The sequence below is a fragment of the Dermacentor andersoni genome, chromosome 7, assembly GCF_023375885.2.
Source record: "Dermacentor andersoni chromosome 7, qqDerAnde1_hic_scaffold, whole genome shotgun sequence".
Taxonomy (NCBI): domain Eukaryota; kingdom Metazoa; phylum Arthropoda; class Arachnida; order Ixodida; family Ixodidae; genus Dermacentor; species Dermacentor andersoni.
In genome coordinates, this window is record NC_092820.1 from 13,662,720 (window position 1) to 13,682,628 (window position 19,909).

At 47.4% G+C, this 19,909-nt stretch overlaps 2 protein-coding genes across 4 annotated transcripts in view; both read left to right on the forward strand.

The window, feature by feature from the left end:
* The window catches only part of LOC129386005 (chymotrypsinogen B-like), a 717,527-nt gene that overhangs the window by 61,251 nt on the left and 636,367 nt on the right, over positions 1-19,909 (forward strand). The window lies entirely within an intron of this gene.
* LOC140219439 (uncharacterized) lies at positions 14,077-18,439 on the forward strand. The gene is made up of 3 exons (XM_072289231.1): positions 14,077-15,552; positions 15,946-16,410; positions 18,365-18,439. Exons 1-3 carry the CDS (start codon positions 14,989-14,991, stop codon positions 18,437-18,439), a joined length of 1,104 nt encoding a protein of 367 aa, XP_072145332.1. The 5' UTR covers positions 14,077-14,988.

Sequence of the window (19,909 nt, forward strand, 5' to 3'; positions counted from 1 at the left end):
TTCGTTCCGGCCGCGAAGCTCTCCACATCTCTGTAAGGTGCCTTGTGGATTTCTCGTGCTGACGATGCCCTCTCGGTGAGCGCATATTTCCCCCCTCATCTTTTAAGAGGTTCAATACATACAAGCATTTGTCTCGCAAACCAGATTTTTTTTTTCAAGGGAATTTTCCACGTCTCAGTAATTTCTCTCGTCGTATTCGAGTGCTGATTGCCGTGTTATAGTTTGTTAACGAAGCTTTCCCCTCAAGTCTAAATATTTTAAGGCAGTTTGTCGTGTGCGTATCATGGCCACGCACGCTTATATCGCCTTCCGTTTCTCTACCACGGTTGCGCTTTAAAACCACGACGCTGCAAGTTTGCTTCAGAGACTTTCCTTTCCTTCCCACTTCTCCGCCCTTAAACTGGCTCTCTCAACTACTACACGCAGAGACAAAGCAACAGCGCGCGCATTAGATCCCATAGATGAGATGAATATTTACAATTATTATTAGGGTTATAATTATATTCGAGTGCTGATTGCCGTGTTATCGTTTGCTAACGAAGCTTTCCCCCAAGTCTAAATATTTTAAGGCAGTTTGTCGTGTGCGTATCATGGCGACGCACGCTTATATCGCTTTCCGTTTCTCTACCACGGGATGCGCTTTAAAACCACGGCGCTGTAATTTTGCTTCAGCGACTTTCCTTCCCTCCCTTCTTCTCCGCCCTTAAACTGGCTCTCTTAACTACTACACACAGAACAAAGCAACAGCGCGCGCATTAGATCCCATAGATGAGATGAATATCTACAATTAGTATTAGGGTTATAATTATATTCGAGTGCTGATTGCTGTGCTATCGTTTGTTACCGAAGCTTTCCCTCAAGTCTAAATATTTTAAGGCAGTTTGTCGTATGCGTATCATGGCTACGCACGCTTATATCGCATTCCGTTTCTCTACCACGGGTGCGCTTTAAAACCACGGCGCTGCAGTTTTTGCTTTTCTTTTCTTTCTTCTTCTCCGCCCTTAAACTGGCTCTCTTAACTATACTACACGCAGAGACAAAGCAACAGCGCGCGCATGCGATCCCATAGATGAGATGAATATATATATATATATATATATATAGAAAACTATCAGTCATAGCTCTCGTAGTATAGCCCTCTGGGCCGTTTCCTTTTTTTTTCGAAAGTAGTCCTATTAGGGTTATTATAATTACACGAAGGTATTTCGCCCTCATCAGCAGCAGTCCTTGGTATAGTTATTCTGGCGGCTAGCTTCCCACGCTATGCGTGCCGCCATCGCACCTGGTTAAGCTTTTCCTAGACGCTAGAGTTATGCTTTGTCCGCGCAACCTTGAGCGATCGGAAAGCGCGTTTCCCCCTCTTGGCCGGCGGAGAAGGGAGGCTTCGTTCCGGCCGCGAAGCTCTCCACATCTCTGTAAGGTGCCTTGTGGATGTCTCGTGCTGACGATGCCCTCTCGGTTAGCGCATATTTCCCCCCTCATCTTTTAAGAGGTTCAATACATACAAGCATTTGTCTCGCAAACCAGATTTCTTTTTTCAAGGGAATTTTCCACGTCTCAGTAATTTCTCTCGTCGTATTCGAGTGCTGATTGCCGTGTTATAGTTTGTTAACGAAGCTTTCCCCTCAAGTCTAAATATTTTAAGGCAGTTTGTCGTGTGCGTATCATGGCCACGCACGCTTATATCGCCTTCCGTTTCTCTACCACGGTTGCGCTTTAAAACCACGACGCTGCAAGTTTGCTTCAGAGCCTTTCCTTTCCTTCCCACTTCTCCGCCCTTAAACTGGCTCTCTCAACTACTACACGCAGAGACAAAGCAACAGCGCGCGCATTAGATCCCATAGATGAGATGAATATTTACAATTATTATTAGGGTTATAATTATATTCGAGTGCTGATTGCCGTGTTATCGTTTGCTAACGAAGCTTTCCCTCAAGTCTAAATATTTTAAGGCAGTTTGTCGTGTGCGTATCATGGCGACGCACGCTTATATCGCCTTCCGTTTCTCTACCACGGGATCCGCTTTAACACCACGGCGCTGTAATTTTGCTTCAGCGACTTTCCTTCCCTCCCTTCTTCTCCGCCCTTAAACTGGCTCTCTCAACTACTACACGCAACATGAGTCTCTTTCCACGTAAGTGTGAGGCTCGGAGCAGGAGCTGTGGCGCTTGAAAGTAGCCTGGGGTCTGACGAACCAACCGACTGAGCTATCTTTCCGGGCAACATCGAAGGGTCACGAGTTCAAATCACCTGTTATGTTCCTTTTTTTTTTTCGCCAATTTTTTTTCTTTTTTTTCTTTCTTTTAATGTCTTCTCCTTTATTTTATCACTGTACGGGAACCCTCCTAAAAAAAAAAAGAAAGATATATATCTTCAAATATGTATGGCCTCACACTCACATGTGCAGGTCATAAATACCAGGTTCTCTAGCCGAGTGCCATCCATGCGGTATAACCGAGCTCAGATTGGTCCACCTTGACTGACCAAATAGGGCACCACTGTAGGTTAAATGAGGCGTACAACTCCTGCGGGACCCGCCGTGGTTGCTCAGTGGTTATGGTGTTAGACTGCTGAGCACGAGGTCGCGGGATCGGACCCCGACCAGGGCGGCCGCATTTCGGTGGGGGCGAAATGCGAAAACACCCGTGTACTTAGAATTAGGTGCACGTTAAAGAACCCCAGGTGGTCGAAATTTTCGGAGTCCTCCACTACGGTGTGCATAATCAGAAAGTGGTTTTGTCACGTAAAACCCCATAAATTAATTTTTAATTTAGCTCCTACGGGGACGGTAGAGTATCCGTCTCCAGTGCAAGAGGACCGTGATTCAAATCCCGGTGCCGCGCTATTCTCCACCGGAAAATACAAAAAAAGAAAAAACCGTGTGTTGAGAAAATTGCACAAACAGGCCTGGAGTGCGGCCTGATCCCGGTGACCAGAACCGGTAACGCACTCTCTCACCAGAGCAGGATTGGCCACCCTGGTGCAGTACTTGGCCACAACCTCCTATATGAATACAACAATCGAACCCCGGCCCTCAGTCCCCAGCAGCCGCGAAGCAACTGACCACGGCGGCGGTCAGATCTGTGACGCCGCAGAGGGTGCTAAGAATACCTGGCTCCGGACAGGCCGCCATTGGAATCTGAACCTGGCAACGTTTAACGTTAGAACGCTATCTAGTGAGGCGAGTCTAGCAGTGTTATTGGAGGAATTAGAGGGTAGTAAATGGGATATAATAGGGCTCAGTGAGGTTAGGAGGACAAAAGAAGCATATACAGTGCTAAAAAGCGGGCATGTACTGTGTTACCGGGGCTTAGCGGAGAGACGAGAACTAGGAGTCGGATTCCTGATTAATAAGGAAATAGCTGGTAACATACAGGAATTCTATAGCATTAACGAGAGGGTGGCATGTCTTGTTGTGAAACTTAATAAGAGGTACAAAATGAAGGTTGTACAGGTCTACGCTCCTACATCTAGTCATGATGACCAGGAAGTCGAAAGCTTTTATGAAGACGTAGAATCGGCGATGGGTAAAGTCAAAACAAAATACACTATACTGATGGGCGACTTCAATGCCAGGGTAGGCAAGAAGCAGGCTGGAGACAAGTCAGTGGGGGAATATGGCATAGGCTCTAGGAATAGCAGAGGAGAATTATTAGTAGAGTTTGTAGAAGAGAATAATATGCGGATAATGAATACCTTTTTCCGCAAGCGGGTTAGCCGAAAGTGGACGTGGAGGAGCCCGAATGGTGAGACTAGAAATGAAATCGACTTCATACTCTGCGCGAACCCTGGCATCATTCAAGATGTAGACGTGCTCGGCAAGGTACGCTGCAGTGACCACAGGATGGTAAGAACTCGAATTAGCCTAGACTTGAGGAGGGAACGAAAGAAACTGGTACACAAGAAGCCAATCAATGAGTTAGCGGTAAGAGGGAAACTAGAGGAATTCCGGATCAAACTACAGAACAGGTATTCGGCTTTAACTCAGGAAGAGGACCTTAGTGTTGAAGCAATGAACGAGAATCTCATGGGCATCATTAAGGAGTGCGCAATAGAAGTCGGTGGTAACGCCGTTAGACAGGAAACCAGTAAGCTATCGCAGGAGACGAAAGATCTGATCAAGAAACGCCAATGCATGAAAGCCTCTAATCCTACAGCTAGAATAGAACTGGCAGAACTTTCTAAGTTAATCAACAAGCGTAAGACAGCGGACATCAGGAACTATAATATGGATAGAATTGAACAGGCTCTCAGGAACGGAGGAAGCCTAAAAACAGTGAAGAAGAAACTAGGAACAGGCAAGAATCAGATGTGTGCGTTAAGAGACAAAGCCGGCAATATCGTTACTAATATGGATGAGATAGTTCAAGTGGCTGAGGAGTTCTATAGAGATTTATACAGTACCAGTGGCACCCACGACGATAGTGGAAGAGAGAATAGCCTAGAGGAATTCGAAATCCCACAGGTAACGCCAGAAGAAGTAAAGAAAGCCTTAGGAGCTATGCAAAGGGGGAAGGCAGCTGGGGAGGATCAGGTAACAGCAGATTTGTTGAAGGATGGTGGTCAGATTGTTCTAGAGAAACTGGCCACCCTGTATACGCAATGCCTCATAACCTCGAGCGTACCGGAATCTTGGAAGAACGCTAACATAATCCTAATCCATAAGAAAGGGGACGCCAAAGACTTGAAAAATTATAGACCGATCAGCTTACTGTCCGTTGCCTACAAAGTATTTACTAAGGTAATCGCAAATAGAATCAGGAACACCTTAGACTTCTGTCAACCAAAGGACCAGGCAGGATTCCGTAAAGGCTACTCAACAATAGACCATATTCACACTATCAATCAAGTGATAGAGAAATGTGCAGAATATAACCAACCCTTATATATAGCTTTCATTGATTACGAGAAAGCGTTTGATTCAGTCGAAACCTCAGCAGTCATGGAGGCATTACGGAATCAGGGTGTAGATGAGCCATATGTAAAATACTGGAAGATATCTATAGCGGCTCCACAGCCACCGTAGTCCTCCACAAAGAAAGCAACAAAATCCCTATAAAGAAAGGCGTCAGACAGGGAGATACGATATCTCCAATGCTATTCACAGCATGTTTACAGGAGGTATTCAGAGGCCTGGAGTGGGAAGAATTGGGGATAAAAGTTGATGGAGAATACCTTAGCAACTTGCGATTCGCTGATGATATTGCCTTGCTTAGTAACTCAGGAGACCAATTGCAATGCATGCTCACTGACCTGGAGAGGCAAAGCAGAAGGGTGGGTCTGAAAATTAATCTGCAGAAAACTAAAGTACTGTTTAACAGTCTCGGAAGAGAACAGCAGTTTACGATAGGTAGCGAAACACTGGAAATGGTAAGGGAATACATCTACTTAGGGCAGGTAGTGACCACGGATCCGGATCATGAGACTGAAATAACCAGAAGAATAAGAATGGGTTGGGGTGCGTTTGGCAGGCATTCTCAAATCATGAACAGTAGGTTGCCACTATCCCTCAAAAGGAAAGTGTACAACAGCTGTGTGTTACCAGTACTCACATATGGGGCAGAAACCTGGAGGCTTACGAAAAGGGTTCTGCTGAAATTGAGGACGACGCAACGAGCTATGGAAAGAAGAATGATGGGTGTAACGTTAAGGGATAAGAAAAGAGCAGATTGGGTGAGGCAACAAACGCGGGTAAACGACATCTTAGTTGAAATCAAGAAAAAGAAATGGGCATGGGCCGGACATGTAATGAGGAGGGAAGATAACCGATGGTCACTAAGAGCTACGGACTGGATTCCAAGGGAAGGGAAGCGTAGCAGGGAGCGGCAGAAAGTTAGGTGGGCAGATGACATTAAGACGTTTGCAGGGACAACATGGCCACAATTAGTACATGACCGGGGTAGTTGGAGAAGTGTGGGCGAGGCCTTTGCCCTGCAGTGGGCGTAACTAGGCTGATGATGATGATGAAGTTTGTGAAACCTTTATTAGACAGAAGGCATTGTTGGTCTCTTCTGCTCGTGGTTTTTGTTCGTTTGTTTACTTCCTTGAAAACGTGACAGCTGAAAGCTGAAGGGAAAGCATCAGTGTTTTAGTTTCTTTTCTTACGCGGAGATGAAGTCTGAAGTTAAAGAACCTCAATGTGTGTTTAGTTGCGACTTGTTTTGGATAATTCACACACATTTTTTTGAATGTTTGTTATTATTGGTCGGATTTGGTGATTTATTGTAATCACTCTGCGTCATATTAGCATCATTGTGATGTGCGCTAGAAGAAAAGCGGAAACACTGAGGCCTTCTGAGACAATTTACGAACGTGATAAGGATTTCAGATGGTTTTCCCTTTTGTTGATTTCGGACTTTGGCGTTATGTAATGATCATGTAGCTATCTGGTGCTAAACGGACATAAGCTAATTAAGGGCAGTTCTCCCTTCGCCTTCCTTACGTGAGGAAGCTCTAATTCATGATTACTTACCTTGACTATGTAAACCCGATTGTGTCTATTTGAGAGTACACATAATTGGAAGTTTCTGGGTACTTAGCGAAATCAACGTGAACCTTGTGTTTCAAGGTTTTCGTTTGGGTAGGCGGTTGACAGATTTCTTTTGAATTCATACAGTCTGGCGAATAGTGGCGCGCACGTGACGCTTGAGGCATTGTGCGTGGCTGACAACGGTCGTTCCTTGGAGCTTGTCCCCTTGCATTTGTATAGTCCACTCAGAGCCTACCCACCGAGGGGTCTTGGGCCACAGATCGTCATGCTGAGTAGCTGCGGCCCTGCGGCTTCGAACAATGCAGGCATCAAGCCGGCCGAGCTGCATCAAACAAGGATGGATGGAAGGATGGATGGTATGAGCGTCCCCTTTGGAACGGGGCGGTGGGTTGCTTCACCAAGCTCTTGATATGCTGCCTAATGTCCTACCTAGGTTAAACAATAAAAAAGAGAAAAAAAAACACTATGAACTACCTCACCAAAACTTTCTGATCCCCTATTTTGAACTGTGCTTTTATACGTCTCCGTTTTTTTGTCGTTTCTCAACTTTTCTTCCGCCAATCCTCTAATCGCCTATTGCGGACCTCTTTTCTTTTCCACTGCTCTTGCTGAACCCAAGTGCTTCAAGGAGGCCAGTGGCACCTAAACCAACTGCTGGGTAGACGTTTTCACATTTAATAAAACATACTCCATAGTCTCCCTAGCTTTACCGCAGCAAGCACATGCTTCTTTTTCCGTCTTATATCTTGCTTTATAAGTGCGTGTTCTAAGGCATCCCGATCTCGCTTCGAAAAGTAATGAGCTTCCCTTAGAGTTATCATAAATTGTTTCTTTCCTGATTTAATTTTTTTTCCTCTTAAGTAGTTACGCATGGCAGGTTTCTTTTCGATTGCCGCCACCTATGAGATTATTTCAGCCTCTCTGACTTTCCGCTTGACCTTCTTTGTTGCTGTGTTTCCCACCCTACAGGCCGCATACTTGCTGGCAAGCTTCCTGGTAAGCTGGTTCTTTTCCTCCACTGTGAATGAATGTTATTCCTGTACAGATACCTGAACACTCTCCCAGTCCATTCACTTCCACATTCCTCAGCCGTTCTTCATACTCAAATTTACTGCGAGCTTCCTTCTCTTCAAAACTAGTCCAGCCCATATCACCCTGCACAGCTTCATTTGTTGTCTTCCCGTAAGCGCTCAATGCGAGGCGACCCACTGACTTTTGGTTCCCGTCAAGTCCTGATTGTACCTCTGAGGTAAAGCAAACAACCGCATTTCCAAAAGTAAGTCCTGGAACTGTATCATACTTGGCTACCACGGAAGCAGACGAGCTGATAGCAGCGCATCCTTCTTTCCCCTAACCACTTCTGCGCATGCGGCACCCTCTCACACGAAGATATAAAAGTAACCACAATAAAGAGACAGGCAGTTTTCTCGATGCCCAACCACTGTGTGTGTCGACTTGCTCAGACGCACACGATACATGGTGTCAGAAGTGCCCGCAGCCGCGCGGCAGGAAGCAAGCCATGGACGCCTTAAAACTGCCCTGCCCACTACAGCTGACCGGCAATGTCAGAAGGAACTGGGAACTCTTCAAGCAAAGACTGGACCTATTCCTGACGGCCACCTCGACAGACCATCCCAAGACAGAAGCGGTCAAGGCGGCCATCCTCCTGAGCGCCGCGGGTGAAGAAGCGCTTGAGGTCTAGCAACTTCACATTCGCCGAAGGTGAGCTCAAGGATGACTACGAGACACTAGTGCGGAAGTTTGACGCATACTTTATTGAGCAAAGGAACGAGGTTTACGAACGCAATTTGTTCCGTATGCGAGTCCAAGATGAGGGAGAGCGATTCGAGCGGTTTGTACGTGACCTGAGGACGCAAGCCAAACTTTCTAATTTCGCGACCCTTGAAGAGTCTCTGATTAGGAACCAGATTGTATTCGGGACAAATAACAAGACTGTCCGAGAGAAAATGTTGCGGGACAAATCCTTGACACTACAAAAAGCCGAGAACATATGCAAAGCAGCTGAAGCGGCGGCACAACAAAATGCTGCATGGGCCAATGAGCGCGTGCAAGTAGACTCCACTCGCCGATATGAACGCGGCAAAGAACAAAAAGGCCGGTGCAAGCACTGTGGTCGAGTGCACGCGCCACGGCAATGTCCAGCCTACGGAAAAACTTGCTACGCATGTAAAAAGAAGAATCACTTTTCATCGGGCTGCAAGAACCCGCAAGTTCACGGCATTCAGGAAGATGGTGAAGACAGCTTTGATGTCCTTGATGTCACCATCTGTGGCGTAAGCACAAAACCAGGGAAACACTGGACAGTGCGTGGCGAGGTCTCTGGTCACGGGATAGAACTGAAAGTCGATACTGGTTCCCAAGCCAACTTGATTCCGCTTAGCATTTTTCAGCGCATCTCGAAAATGAACACGTTACGCAAGAGCGCAGCAGTGCCGACTGCCTACAACGGCTCCGAGATCAAGCATCTCGGTGTCGCCACTAATGCACTAGAGATGAACGGTACCACGAGAGAAAACTGCCTGTCTCTTTATTGTTACTGCCTTCTGCCTGAACAGTACCACGAGAGATACTGCCTTCTTTATAGTCAAGAAAGGACGCCAAGCGATCATTGGATTGAGCACATACATCGAGTTCGGCATTGTCCCAGCAAACATCGACTCAGTCAGGCGAAGTGGAAAAGCAGGGCCAGAAACACAATTTGCACATCTTTTTCATGGAACGGGCTGCGTACAAAGAACGTACAAGATGGTTCTGCGACCAGACGTGGTTCCAGTCGTACAAACTGCTCGGAAAGTACCTTTGGCACTGAAGCAACCATTACGTGACGAGCTGGCACGCATGGAGAAGGCGTCCATCATTGTCAAAGTAGAAGAACCCACCGAATGGGTAAGTCCTCTGGTTGTGGTAAGAGAAAAGAATGGCGCTCTCCGAGTATGCATGGACCCTAGAGAAGTAAACAAACATATATTACGTGAGCACTACCCGATGCCTACCCGTGAAGATATAGAAAGTGAGCTTTCAGATGCTCGAATTTTTTCGAGACTGGATGCCAACTCTGGTTTTCATCAGATACCCCTTGATGAAGCTACATCGCGCGTCTGCACGTTCGCCACTCCCTTCGGGCGCTATCGGTTCCTAAGGCTACCGTTCGGCATTTCGTCTGCCAGTTAGGTCTTTCAAAAGACACTGACTGAGATCTTTGAAAGTATCCTAGGAGTACGCGTTTACGTCGACGACGTCCTCATTTGGGGTGCTGACAAAACCCAGCATGACCAACGTTTGCGTACCGCGCTAGAAAAGGCAGAAAAAGCAGGACTCATGTTTAATCCTGAAAAATGTGCGTTTGGTATGAAGGAGATAACATTTCTAGGTGACATAATCAATGAAGGCGGCGTGCGCCCAAGCCCCGAGTTGATTGAAGGCATCAGAGCCATGTCCGCGCCGGAAGACAAAAATGCCGTGAGAAGAATGATGGGTGTCGTCTACTATTTCCGAAAGTATGTACCCAGCTTAAGCGATAAAACGGCGTTGCTGCGAAGCCTCGTCAAGGACGATACGGTTTTTGAGTGGACTACAGCCCATCGGCGCGAGTGGCAAGACGTCTGCGAGGCATTAACATCGCCGCCGCTCCTGGCGTTTTTTGCTGAAACTAAAGAAACAAAGATCTCCGCAGACGCGTCAGCCATCGGCATTGGCGCGTCGCTATTGCAAAAACACCAGAGTGAATGGCGCCCAGTGATGTACGCCTCGCGAACGCCAACTGATAGCGAAACGCGATATTCGCAAATCGACAAAGAAACGCTTGGCATAGTGTTCGCCTGCGAAAAATTTCACCAGTTTACTTATGGCCGCAAGATCCTCATAGAGACGGACCACCGACCGTTGTTGGCCATCGCAAAAAGATACATCGGAGAAATGCCACCCCGGCTACAGCGTTTCTTTGTTCGCCTTCTAAAATACAATTTTGACTTGCAGTTCGTTCCTGGAAAGGACCTGCTCCTGGCTGACATGCTCTCCCGCGCGCCCTCCCTTTCACCAAACCCGGAAGCAATGGAGGACATCGAGGTTCGTGCAGTTCGTCTTGTCTCGCACATGGTAACCCCATCGACAAAACGTCGCCTTCAGGACGAGACACTATCGGATCCCTATCTGAGTGCTGTAATGCATCAACTGTCGCGTGTAACAACGGTTCAAGGGGAATTACGTCCGTTTACGGCTGAGCTATCTGTCATTGACGGGATACTACTGAAAGGATGCAAAATTGTTATACCCAAGTCCATGAGGAGCGAAATGCTAACAAAGGTACACGCAGGTCATCTGGGTATGAATAAGTGCAAGGCAAGAGCGCGCGCGCTCTTATTTTTCGGCCTGGACTACACAGCAACATTGAATCAATGATTCGTTCGTGCAACGCATGCCAAAAGTATGCGTACAAGCAGCAGTCCAAGCCCCTTATTTTGCGCCCGACACCTAGTATGCCGTGGTACAGAGTAGGCATCGACATATTCCATTTCGCCCGGGAAGAGCATCTAGTAGTGTTCGATGCGCACTCCAATTTTCTTGAAGTGGAAAAGTTATCCACAATGACGGCCCATGAGGTGGTACAAAAAACATTCGCGATATTCGCGCGCTACGGGATCCCTGTGCAAGTACTTACAGATAATGGGCCTCAATTTGCATCCAAAAAGTTTGCCGACTTCGCAAGGCGATATGATTTTGAGCCCATTACATCAAGCCCGCGATTTCCCAGATCAAATGGACTTGCTGAAAAGGGAGTACAGATAGTTAAGCGCATTATGAAAAAGACCACTGAATCTTGCGACGATTTTTGGTTAGGACTCTTGTCTTATCGTGTGTCTGTACTAGAGGATGGCCATTCACCTGCCCAACTGTTACAGGGACGGCGCCTGCGCACCAACGTTCCGGAATACAGCACAGAGCTGGGATGCCCAATAGTCAAGCATCGACAGCAGGCCACGGGCAAAACGCTTTACCCTTTGCAGCAAGGAGACATGGTACGCATACTGGACGACAACTGGTCACGTAAGGCAAGAGTGCTTCAAGAAGCGGCTCCCCGGTCCCACATCGTGGAGACAGAGGATGGAAGGCTTCTAAGGTGGAACAGACAACACCTGCTTCAAACGCGGGAAAAATACCGCAGGGTAGACGAAGATGACGACAACAGCAACGCTGAAAATAGTAGCTTACGAAACGAAAGACAGGAGCCTCTAGAACCCGGGTTAACTGGTCATCCGCAAGCCAACATACAGGTCTTCCCCAAAGTGGAGGCATCGAAAGCAGAGCCCCGCAGGTCGACCCGTCAGCGCAACAAGCCTCAACGGCTGCAATACGAAGCGAATTTCTGTCAAGTCTCCTAGCATCTTCTTTTCTTGCTTTGTGGTCATAAAGTCCTTCTTTTATTTTCGTTAAGGGAAAGGAGCTGTATCATACTTGGCTACCACGGAAGCAGACGAGCCGATAGCAGCGCATCCTTCTTTCCCCTAACCACTTCTGCGCATGCGGCACCCTCTTACACGAAGATATAAAAGTAACCACAATAAAGAGACGGGCAGTTTTCTCGATGCCCAACCACTGTGTGTGTCGACTTGCTCAGACGCATACGATACAGGAACCATTACACCTTTAGACATACCTCGGAGGACCTTGTACCTATTGTATCCCCATAGCGCTCTGTGCTTCATTATGGCTGCATTTCTGTTCCCCTTCACTGTTATTGTTTTTTTCCGGTGTTTCCATATATCTATTGCCTTGGTTTATCCATATACCAAGATATTTATATTCTGTTACCCGAGGTATTTTCTGCCCTGTATCTCCACTGTTGTTTCACTGTTTTCATTTTATACCATCACCTGATTTTCTACCACTAAATTTTAAACCTAAATTGTTGCCTTCCTGCCCACAGATATTAGCCAGACGTTGCGAATCACTTTGCTTGTTAGCTAGCGACACAATGCAGTCTGCATAAAATAAACCTGGGAGCTCCTGCTCTATTACTGTACCCGCCTGTTTGCATGAGAGATTAAACCCGATATTACTTCCTTCTATAGCGCCCTCTCCATCCTCACCATGTACATCATAAACAGCAGCGGGGATAAAGGGCACTCCTGCCTCAGTCCCTTGCTGATACGAACTTTCTTCTCGCTCCCCATCTCTTCCCGTTCAACGCAAACGGTATTTTCTAGATTAATCTCTCTCAAAAGCTGTAGACAATCGTCACCTAAGCCTTCCCCCTTCCAGAATATCCCACAAGATGTTGCGGTTTATGTTGCCATAGGCTCCTGTAATGTCTAAAAAGGCCACATATAACGGTCTGCTTTCTACTTTTGATATTTCAATACACTGAGTAAGAACAAATAAGTTATCATCTAACCGCCTACCTATTCTGAAGCCATTCTGAAGTTCTCCCAAATGCCATTATTCTCTGCCCATGCTTGAAGCTTTAATTTGATAGCCTGCATTGCTGCCCTGTATATTACTGATGTAATGGTCAACGGTCTATACGAATGAATTCTATCTTTCTCCCCCTTACCTTTATAAATAAATTCATTCTACTTTGTCGCCTACTTTCTGGTATTCGCCTATCTTTTAAAGTTTTTTCCACTGCTTTCACTAGAGCTTCCTTACTTTCTGGTCCCAGTTCATTTATCAGCCTAACGGGAACCTCGTTTAGCCCTGCGGCTGTGCGCTTAAGAATTTTCTCTTCCGCTTTCTTCCAGTCTAAATTTGTCAGCACCAGCTCCTTTTCCACTTGGGTCTCTTTCATGCTCTTTTTTTCTTCAAATACAACCTCGTCCTTGCCTTGGAAAGATTCGGCTGTGACTTTTTGGATGTAATTTATTGCTGCCTCTCCTTCCAGTCTGTTTTCATCTTCGTCTAGGATATGTTGTTGTATTGTTGTTGACTTCCTGCCTAATAATTTTATGTGATTCCAGAATATTCTAGGTGCGGCCTTCTTTTTCTCACGTATTTCTGACAACCAACGTTCACTTTCACTTTTTAATTTTGCTCGCACCAGTATTTGAACCATAGACTTTTTCTCCCGGTATATTTCCAATTTGCTGGTTACTTCATCCTGCGGCAACTGCGCCTTCTTTGCGTGCCTGTGCTCTCGAGATGCTTTCTGTCAGTCGGCGATCGCTTCTAATATATCCCTGTTCCACCAGCTTTTCGGTTTCTTTCTTCCTTTCCAACGAACATGTTGTTTCTCTTTCCGTATTTCTGTCGTTATTACACTTAGAAGCTAACGATATTCCCACTCTTTACTTCGCTATTTGCCAAGTTATTCCTCGACTCTAGTGACTATATTTGTTATTTGTTCAGCGTTCAAATTTGGACTGGCCATTTTGCGTTCCTTGCTCTCTTTCCCAATTACATATCACATTTTCAAAATGATGCGTTTATGGTCACTCCCTACGCTGCTATACCCTTCTTGATGAATGACCATTTCTCTCAACTTTTCATGAATTCCTTCTGTCATCAGCCAGTAATCAATGGTCGATTGCCGGTTTCCCACTTCCCACGTGATCTGCCCTTCACACTTAGGCCCTGTGTTCACGAAAACGAGGTTATGTTGCTCACAAAGGTCTAGCATTGACTTCTCGTTGTTGTCGGCATAGCCATCTAAATCCTGTATGTGGGCATTCATGTCACTACTAGGCCAATTTCAGCACCATTCCCGAAACCCTTGATATCAGCGATTATGCATTTCACTAACTCTTTATTCTTCTCTGTGAAATTATTTCCGGTCCACAAATACGTAACGCCCAGCCAAGTTTTTTTCCCACTCATTGTACTTTATCACCAAAGATGCTCTTGACATTTTGCATTTACTCTTTTCCATTTGGCTCCCTGATGGATGAGCATTCCGACTCCCCCTCCCTTTCTTTCCGACTTAGTTCTGTTGCATTCTTCCTAAACTTAATTCTCAATAACTGGCGGCTCTTCTGAGTCTCTAAGGTGCGTTTCTGTAACCGCATACACCCCTGTTTGTTCTCTATGTAACTGCTCTTCAATCCCTGCCCACTTTTCCTTTCTTCTACCGCCCTGCATGTTTATGTAGCCTATAACATGCCGAGCTCTATTTCTTGCTTTCCTCCTTTTTCTGTTATCGACGGCGATGCTCTTCTGAGGTTCGCCGAGGGGACCTTCTTCATTACTACCTACTCTGGCCTCCTGAGCGCTCACGGGCTCCCTAAAGAAGCAACAGCGCGACCACCAGGTCGCCAGCTCACTTCTCGTGCCAGCCTGTAATTGAAGTGGATCCCGTCTCGTTTAAAACTGTTGTGACAGAATGACGTCACGGCCATGCCCCTGTTCGTACCTAGATAAACAGCGCGCGTTTGGGAATAAAGCCATTCCTATTCCTGCTATCTGAGTAGCGTCTGTATGCATGCTACAACAAGTGGCGACGAAGTTGGGATCGGAAACTTAGGCCGAGATTGCGCAGGACAAGAAGAATGGCGAAGTTCTTGGATTTCGAGCCTTTCGTCGATGATGGCGAAGAAGATTTCATGTCTTATGTTGAAAGATTTGACCACTACTGGAAAGTGACCCAAAACAAGGATGACAGCCTGAAGAAGTCTGCCTTTATAACGGCCATTGGTAAACGCCCCTACAAAACGCTGAAGGACCTGTTGCTACCAGCGAAGCCTGAAGACAAATCATTCAATGAAATCGTCGCAGTTCTGAGGGAACACTACTCTCCGGGAAGCAAAGTTATCGCCGAAAGGTTCAAGTTTAATCGCCGCTACCAGGTGGAAGGTGAGACTATTTCTGCATTTGCCGTGGAACTACGCCATATGGCAGCAAGATGCGAGTTTGGGCCGTTTCTGGACGATGCTCTTCGAGACAGGTTCGTGGCTGGCCTCAGCGACGCTTCGATTCAAGCCAGCCTTCTGAAGAAAAAGGAGCTAAGCTTCGAAACTGCGTATGACCTAGCTAGAAGCGCGGAACTGGCTGCGAAAGAATCCAGAGGCTTCCGCCCAGCCTCTGAAAACACTTTTCTCGATGAAGACGTCCACGTAATTCAGAAGGGTCAAAAAAGACAAAAGGCGAGGACTTCGGCGTGTCTTGCTCTTGTTACTGACGTTACTAACTCTTGTTACCGATGTGCGGAGCAACACGATGCGGGAGACTGTCCATATGGAAAGGCAAGGTGTCATTATTGCAAAATGACCGGTCATCTGGCTCGGGCGTGCAAGAAAAAAAAACGAGAAGCGGTTAATGCATTCAATGACAACGACGAAGAAGTGGAAGAGTTACAACTTTTTCACGTTCAGCAAAGTGGACCGACGACTCGACCTTACCGAGTGCAAGTGCACATTGCAGGCACGCCGGTGGAGATGCAGATCGATACAGGAGTCGCTGTCTCGATTATTAGCGAGAGCGTCTTTTCGTCCCTGTCTTGTTCACAGCCACCAGTCAAAACAGGACTGCAACTTAGAACGTACGGAGGCGCACCACTGGAAATTGTAGGGCAAGCGGAAGTGCCTGTGGTCTACCGAGAACAACGCAAGACGCTGCCTGTCGTGGTTGTACCTGGAAGGAAGCCGTCGCTACTTGGACATGACTGGCTTGCAGAACTGAAGATTGACTGGAAGAGCGTATTCACGGTGCAGACAGACGGAATGGTGGAGGAGCTGCTACGCACGTATAGCGATGTCTTTTCTACGGAGGTAGGACTAATAAAGGGACACAAGGCACAGCTGGTCCTAAAGGAAGACGCCAGACCAGTTTTCTGCAAGGCTCGACCTGTTCCCTTTTCCCTGCGGACAGCAGTCGAAGAAATTCGACAGCTCGAACGGAACGGGGTCCTGGTTCCCGTGGCACAAAGCGACTGGGCTACACCAGTGGTCGTCGTCCCCAAGGCAGACAAGAAGGTGAGGCTGTGTGGAGACTTCAAAATTACCTTAAATCCTTGCATAATGACGGAGCATTATCCATTACCTTTAGTCGAAGACATCTTTGCAGTAATTGCGGAAGGCAACGTCTTCACGGTATTAGACCTGACCACTGCGTACCAACAAATAGAAGTTCACCCTGACTCTCAAAAACTGTTGACGCTTAACACGCACATCGGCTTATTACAGTGCCTCCGCATGCCATACGGAATTTCCAGTGCCCCAGCCATATTCCAGTCGGTGATGGATCAAGTATTAAAAGGCGTGAAGGGCGTTGCCTGCTATCTCGATGATGTCCTCATCACGAGAGCGTCGAAAATAGAATGTTTCCAACGCGTTGAAGCAGTCCTTGCTCGGTTTCGGGAGCATGGCGTTCGGCTCAAGCAAGAGAAATGTTTTTCAAAGACTCTGTCTCCTATCTGGGGCATATTATTAGCGCAAGTGGAATTAAGCCGTGCACGGAAAAGGTTGAAGCTGTTAGGAATGCGCCAGCTCCAAGGAATGAATCGGAACTAAGAGCGTACCTTGGCATGCTATCTTTTTACTCCAAGTTCATCCCCAACATGTCCACATAGCTGAAACCCCTATATCACTTACTGAAGGGAACTCGGCAGTGGCCCAAAGACGCTGAAGAGTGTTTCCAGAGGAGCAAGCGTTGGTTGACGAGTGACAGTGTCCTAACCTTCTACAATCCGGAGAAGTCAAGAGGCCTTGTAGCAGACGCGTCTGCATACGGATTGGGGGCGGTGCTCTTCCATGAAATCGATGGAAATGAAAAACCGATAGCCTACGCTTCGCGAACACTCAGTAAAGCAGAGACTGGGTACTCCCAAATAGAAAAAGAAGCGCTTGCCGTGGTGTTCGCTATCAAACGATTTCATAAATATATTTATGGACGAGAGTTCACTATATACTCTGATTACCTGCCATTAAATGGCTTACTCGGACACAACAAGCCCATTCCAGCACTATCAGCTGCCCGAATGCAGCGCTGGATGCTACTACTTGCGGCCTACCGTTACAAATGTGTATATAGGAGAGGGAAGGCTCTCGCTAATGCAGACGCATTATCGCGGCTTCCGCTAAAGAATGAAGCGGACGTCAGTGACTACGTGCAGTTTTTCTCGGCAACAGACGAACTGCCCTTATCAGCTGAAGATATCCGAAAAGCAACAAAGAAGGACCCAGTCCTATCGAAGGTCCACTTCCTCGCATTAAATGGATGGCCAGCAAAAGTTGCCGATGAAAATTTAGCACCGTACTTTACTAGACGCCATGAACTATCGTTGGATCGAGACTGCGTGACCTGGGGCAATCGCGTAATTGTGGCACGTGCGCTTGTTACGCCGGTTTTAAAATTGCTGCACGAAGGACATCCTGGCGCGACTAGAATGAAAATGCTTGCAAGGAGCCATGTGTGGTGGCCTCAGCAAACTTCGGACATAGAAGACACTGTCCAGAGCTGTGCAGTCTGTCAATTTAGGCAAAACACGCCGTCCCAGGTAGACTTCACTCCTTGGGCCCGTGCACGCAAAAGATGGGAAAGAGTGCACTTGGACTTCGCTTTTGCAAACTCATGCTGGTTACTAGTCCTGATAGATGCTTATTCCAAATGGGCAGAAGTTGTGTGCATGAAAACAACTACAGCGGAAGCAACTGTGCAAGAGCTGCGAAGAATATTTGCGAGCTTCGGTCTACCGGAAATGGTCGTCACAGACAATGGACCACAATTCTCGTCTGCTCAGTTCTCTACATTCCTTGCCTCCAATGGCATACGCCACCTCACTTCTCCGCCTTATCATCCTGCTTCGAATGGGGCGGCGGAGCGACTTCTGCAAACCGTCAAGAAAAGCCTACTAAAGCAAATTGGAGAACACAAAAAGCATGGCAAGTCTATGCAGCATTGTGTCGATCAGTTTTTATTTTCGTACAGGAACACGCCCTGCGCATCGACAGGGATTACGCCCGCTCAGTTGTTTTTGACGTGGGCCCCAAGAACACGTCTTAGCCTCCTGCACCTGGAGCTGAGTAACCGGTTGAAGAACGAATCGCGCCAGCCCACTTTTGTCCGCTCAAGGTCAACGTGGCGCGAGTTCACAGCAGGTGACGAGGTGCGAGTGAAAGGAACTCGCCCGGGCGACCCTCTTTGGTTAGCAGGCACGATCACGCGCCGTATTAGTGCTGTCACGTATACAGTGCGGGTGAATAACGAAGAACGTTTTGTGCATGCCGACCATATCGTTTCAGCTAAGCGCCCGGATTACCAGCCAGCCAGAAGCTCGCATTCAGTCCTACAACTTCCAGGACGGCTCGATCAAGCGGACCCCATGGCGGCCCGAGAAATGACAGCCCTTCCAGACGGTCCACAGGGCGACGATCAGACACTGCAAAACCAATCTTCACATGAGCCCTCAGCATCGGGGCGCCTTGAAGATCACCAGGCGATGTCCGGCCTCGACACCTCGGAGCAGGTTCCAGTGCAGCCTACTCCTGAAACCTTAAGGCGTAGTACACGAACACGCAAGCAACCAGATAGATGGGGATGCAATTAAAAAAAAAAATAAAGCTGGCAGAAGTGTTGTGACAGAATGACGTCACGGCCACGCCCCTGTTCGTACCTAGATAAACAGCGCGCGTTTGGGAATAAAGCCATTCCTATTCCAGCTATCTGAGTAGCGTCTGTGTGCATGCTACAACAAAAACCACCACAACTTCTCACTTCCCTGTTTACTTCTACAACCTCGAAGCCATTCTCTCGGCTCATTTTCCAAATTGCCTCATTACCAGCCACTACGGCTCTTTGTACGTGACTGTCACGTACGGGCACCTCCGGAACCGTGCACACCACAATCTGTACCTGAGAGAATAGCTCGCGCAAGTCGTCCACCCCCTTTGCCAAGCGCTGGGCTAGACTAAAGCACCTACATCCACGCGTCACCGCCGACCAGGTTAAGTACCGCAAACCTGCCCTCCTCCTCCACGCTCCTCTCCCACTCACCCCCTCAGCTTCCGGCGTCAAGCGGAACTTACGTAGCTTCAGCTTCCTGTTCCGAGTGGAAGTGACCCTATGTTTTTTTAGCGTTGTTTCGTTTCGCGTCTACGGAGAGGCTTTAATTGCACCAGCTGCGGTTGAAACTCTTAATGCGATTCCATCCAAGAACCACCGCCTACTGTAATCGGCGATCTGGTCGTGTTCGCTGCTTCGCGTCAACCTGCGACAAGTTGTGCCACGAGAGACAACGTACAGTGGAATGTAGTGCCTGGGTGCTTGGAGACCACTCCCGTTTTTCGTGCATTTGGAAAACAGCGACCGCAAACTACTACTTCAGCGGAATACAACAGCTTGTCCCCTTTGAATTCTTGTTTTGAAGCATACATCCCCTCCAGCCAGCACGTATGGAGGGACTTTAGTGAAGGAGTTCGCGACGCCAATTTGTACGGCAGACGCATAGAGTTTATGCTGTTGATTCTGAGGTTG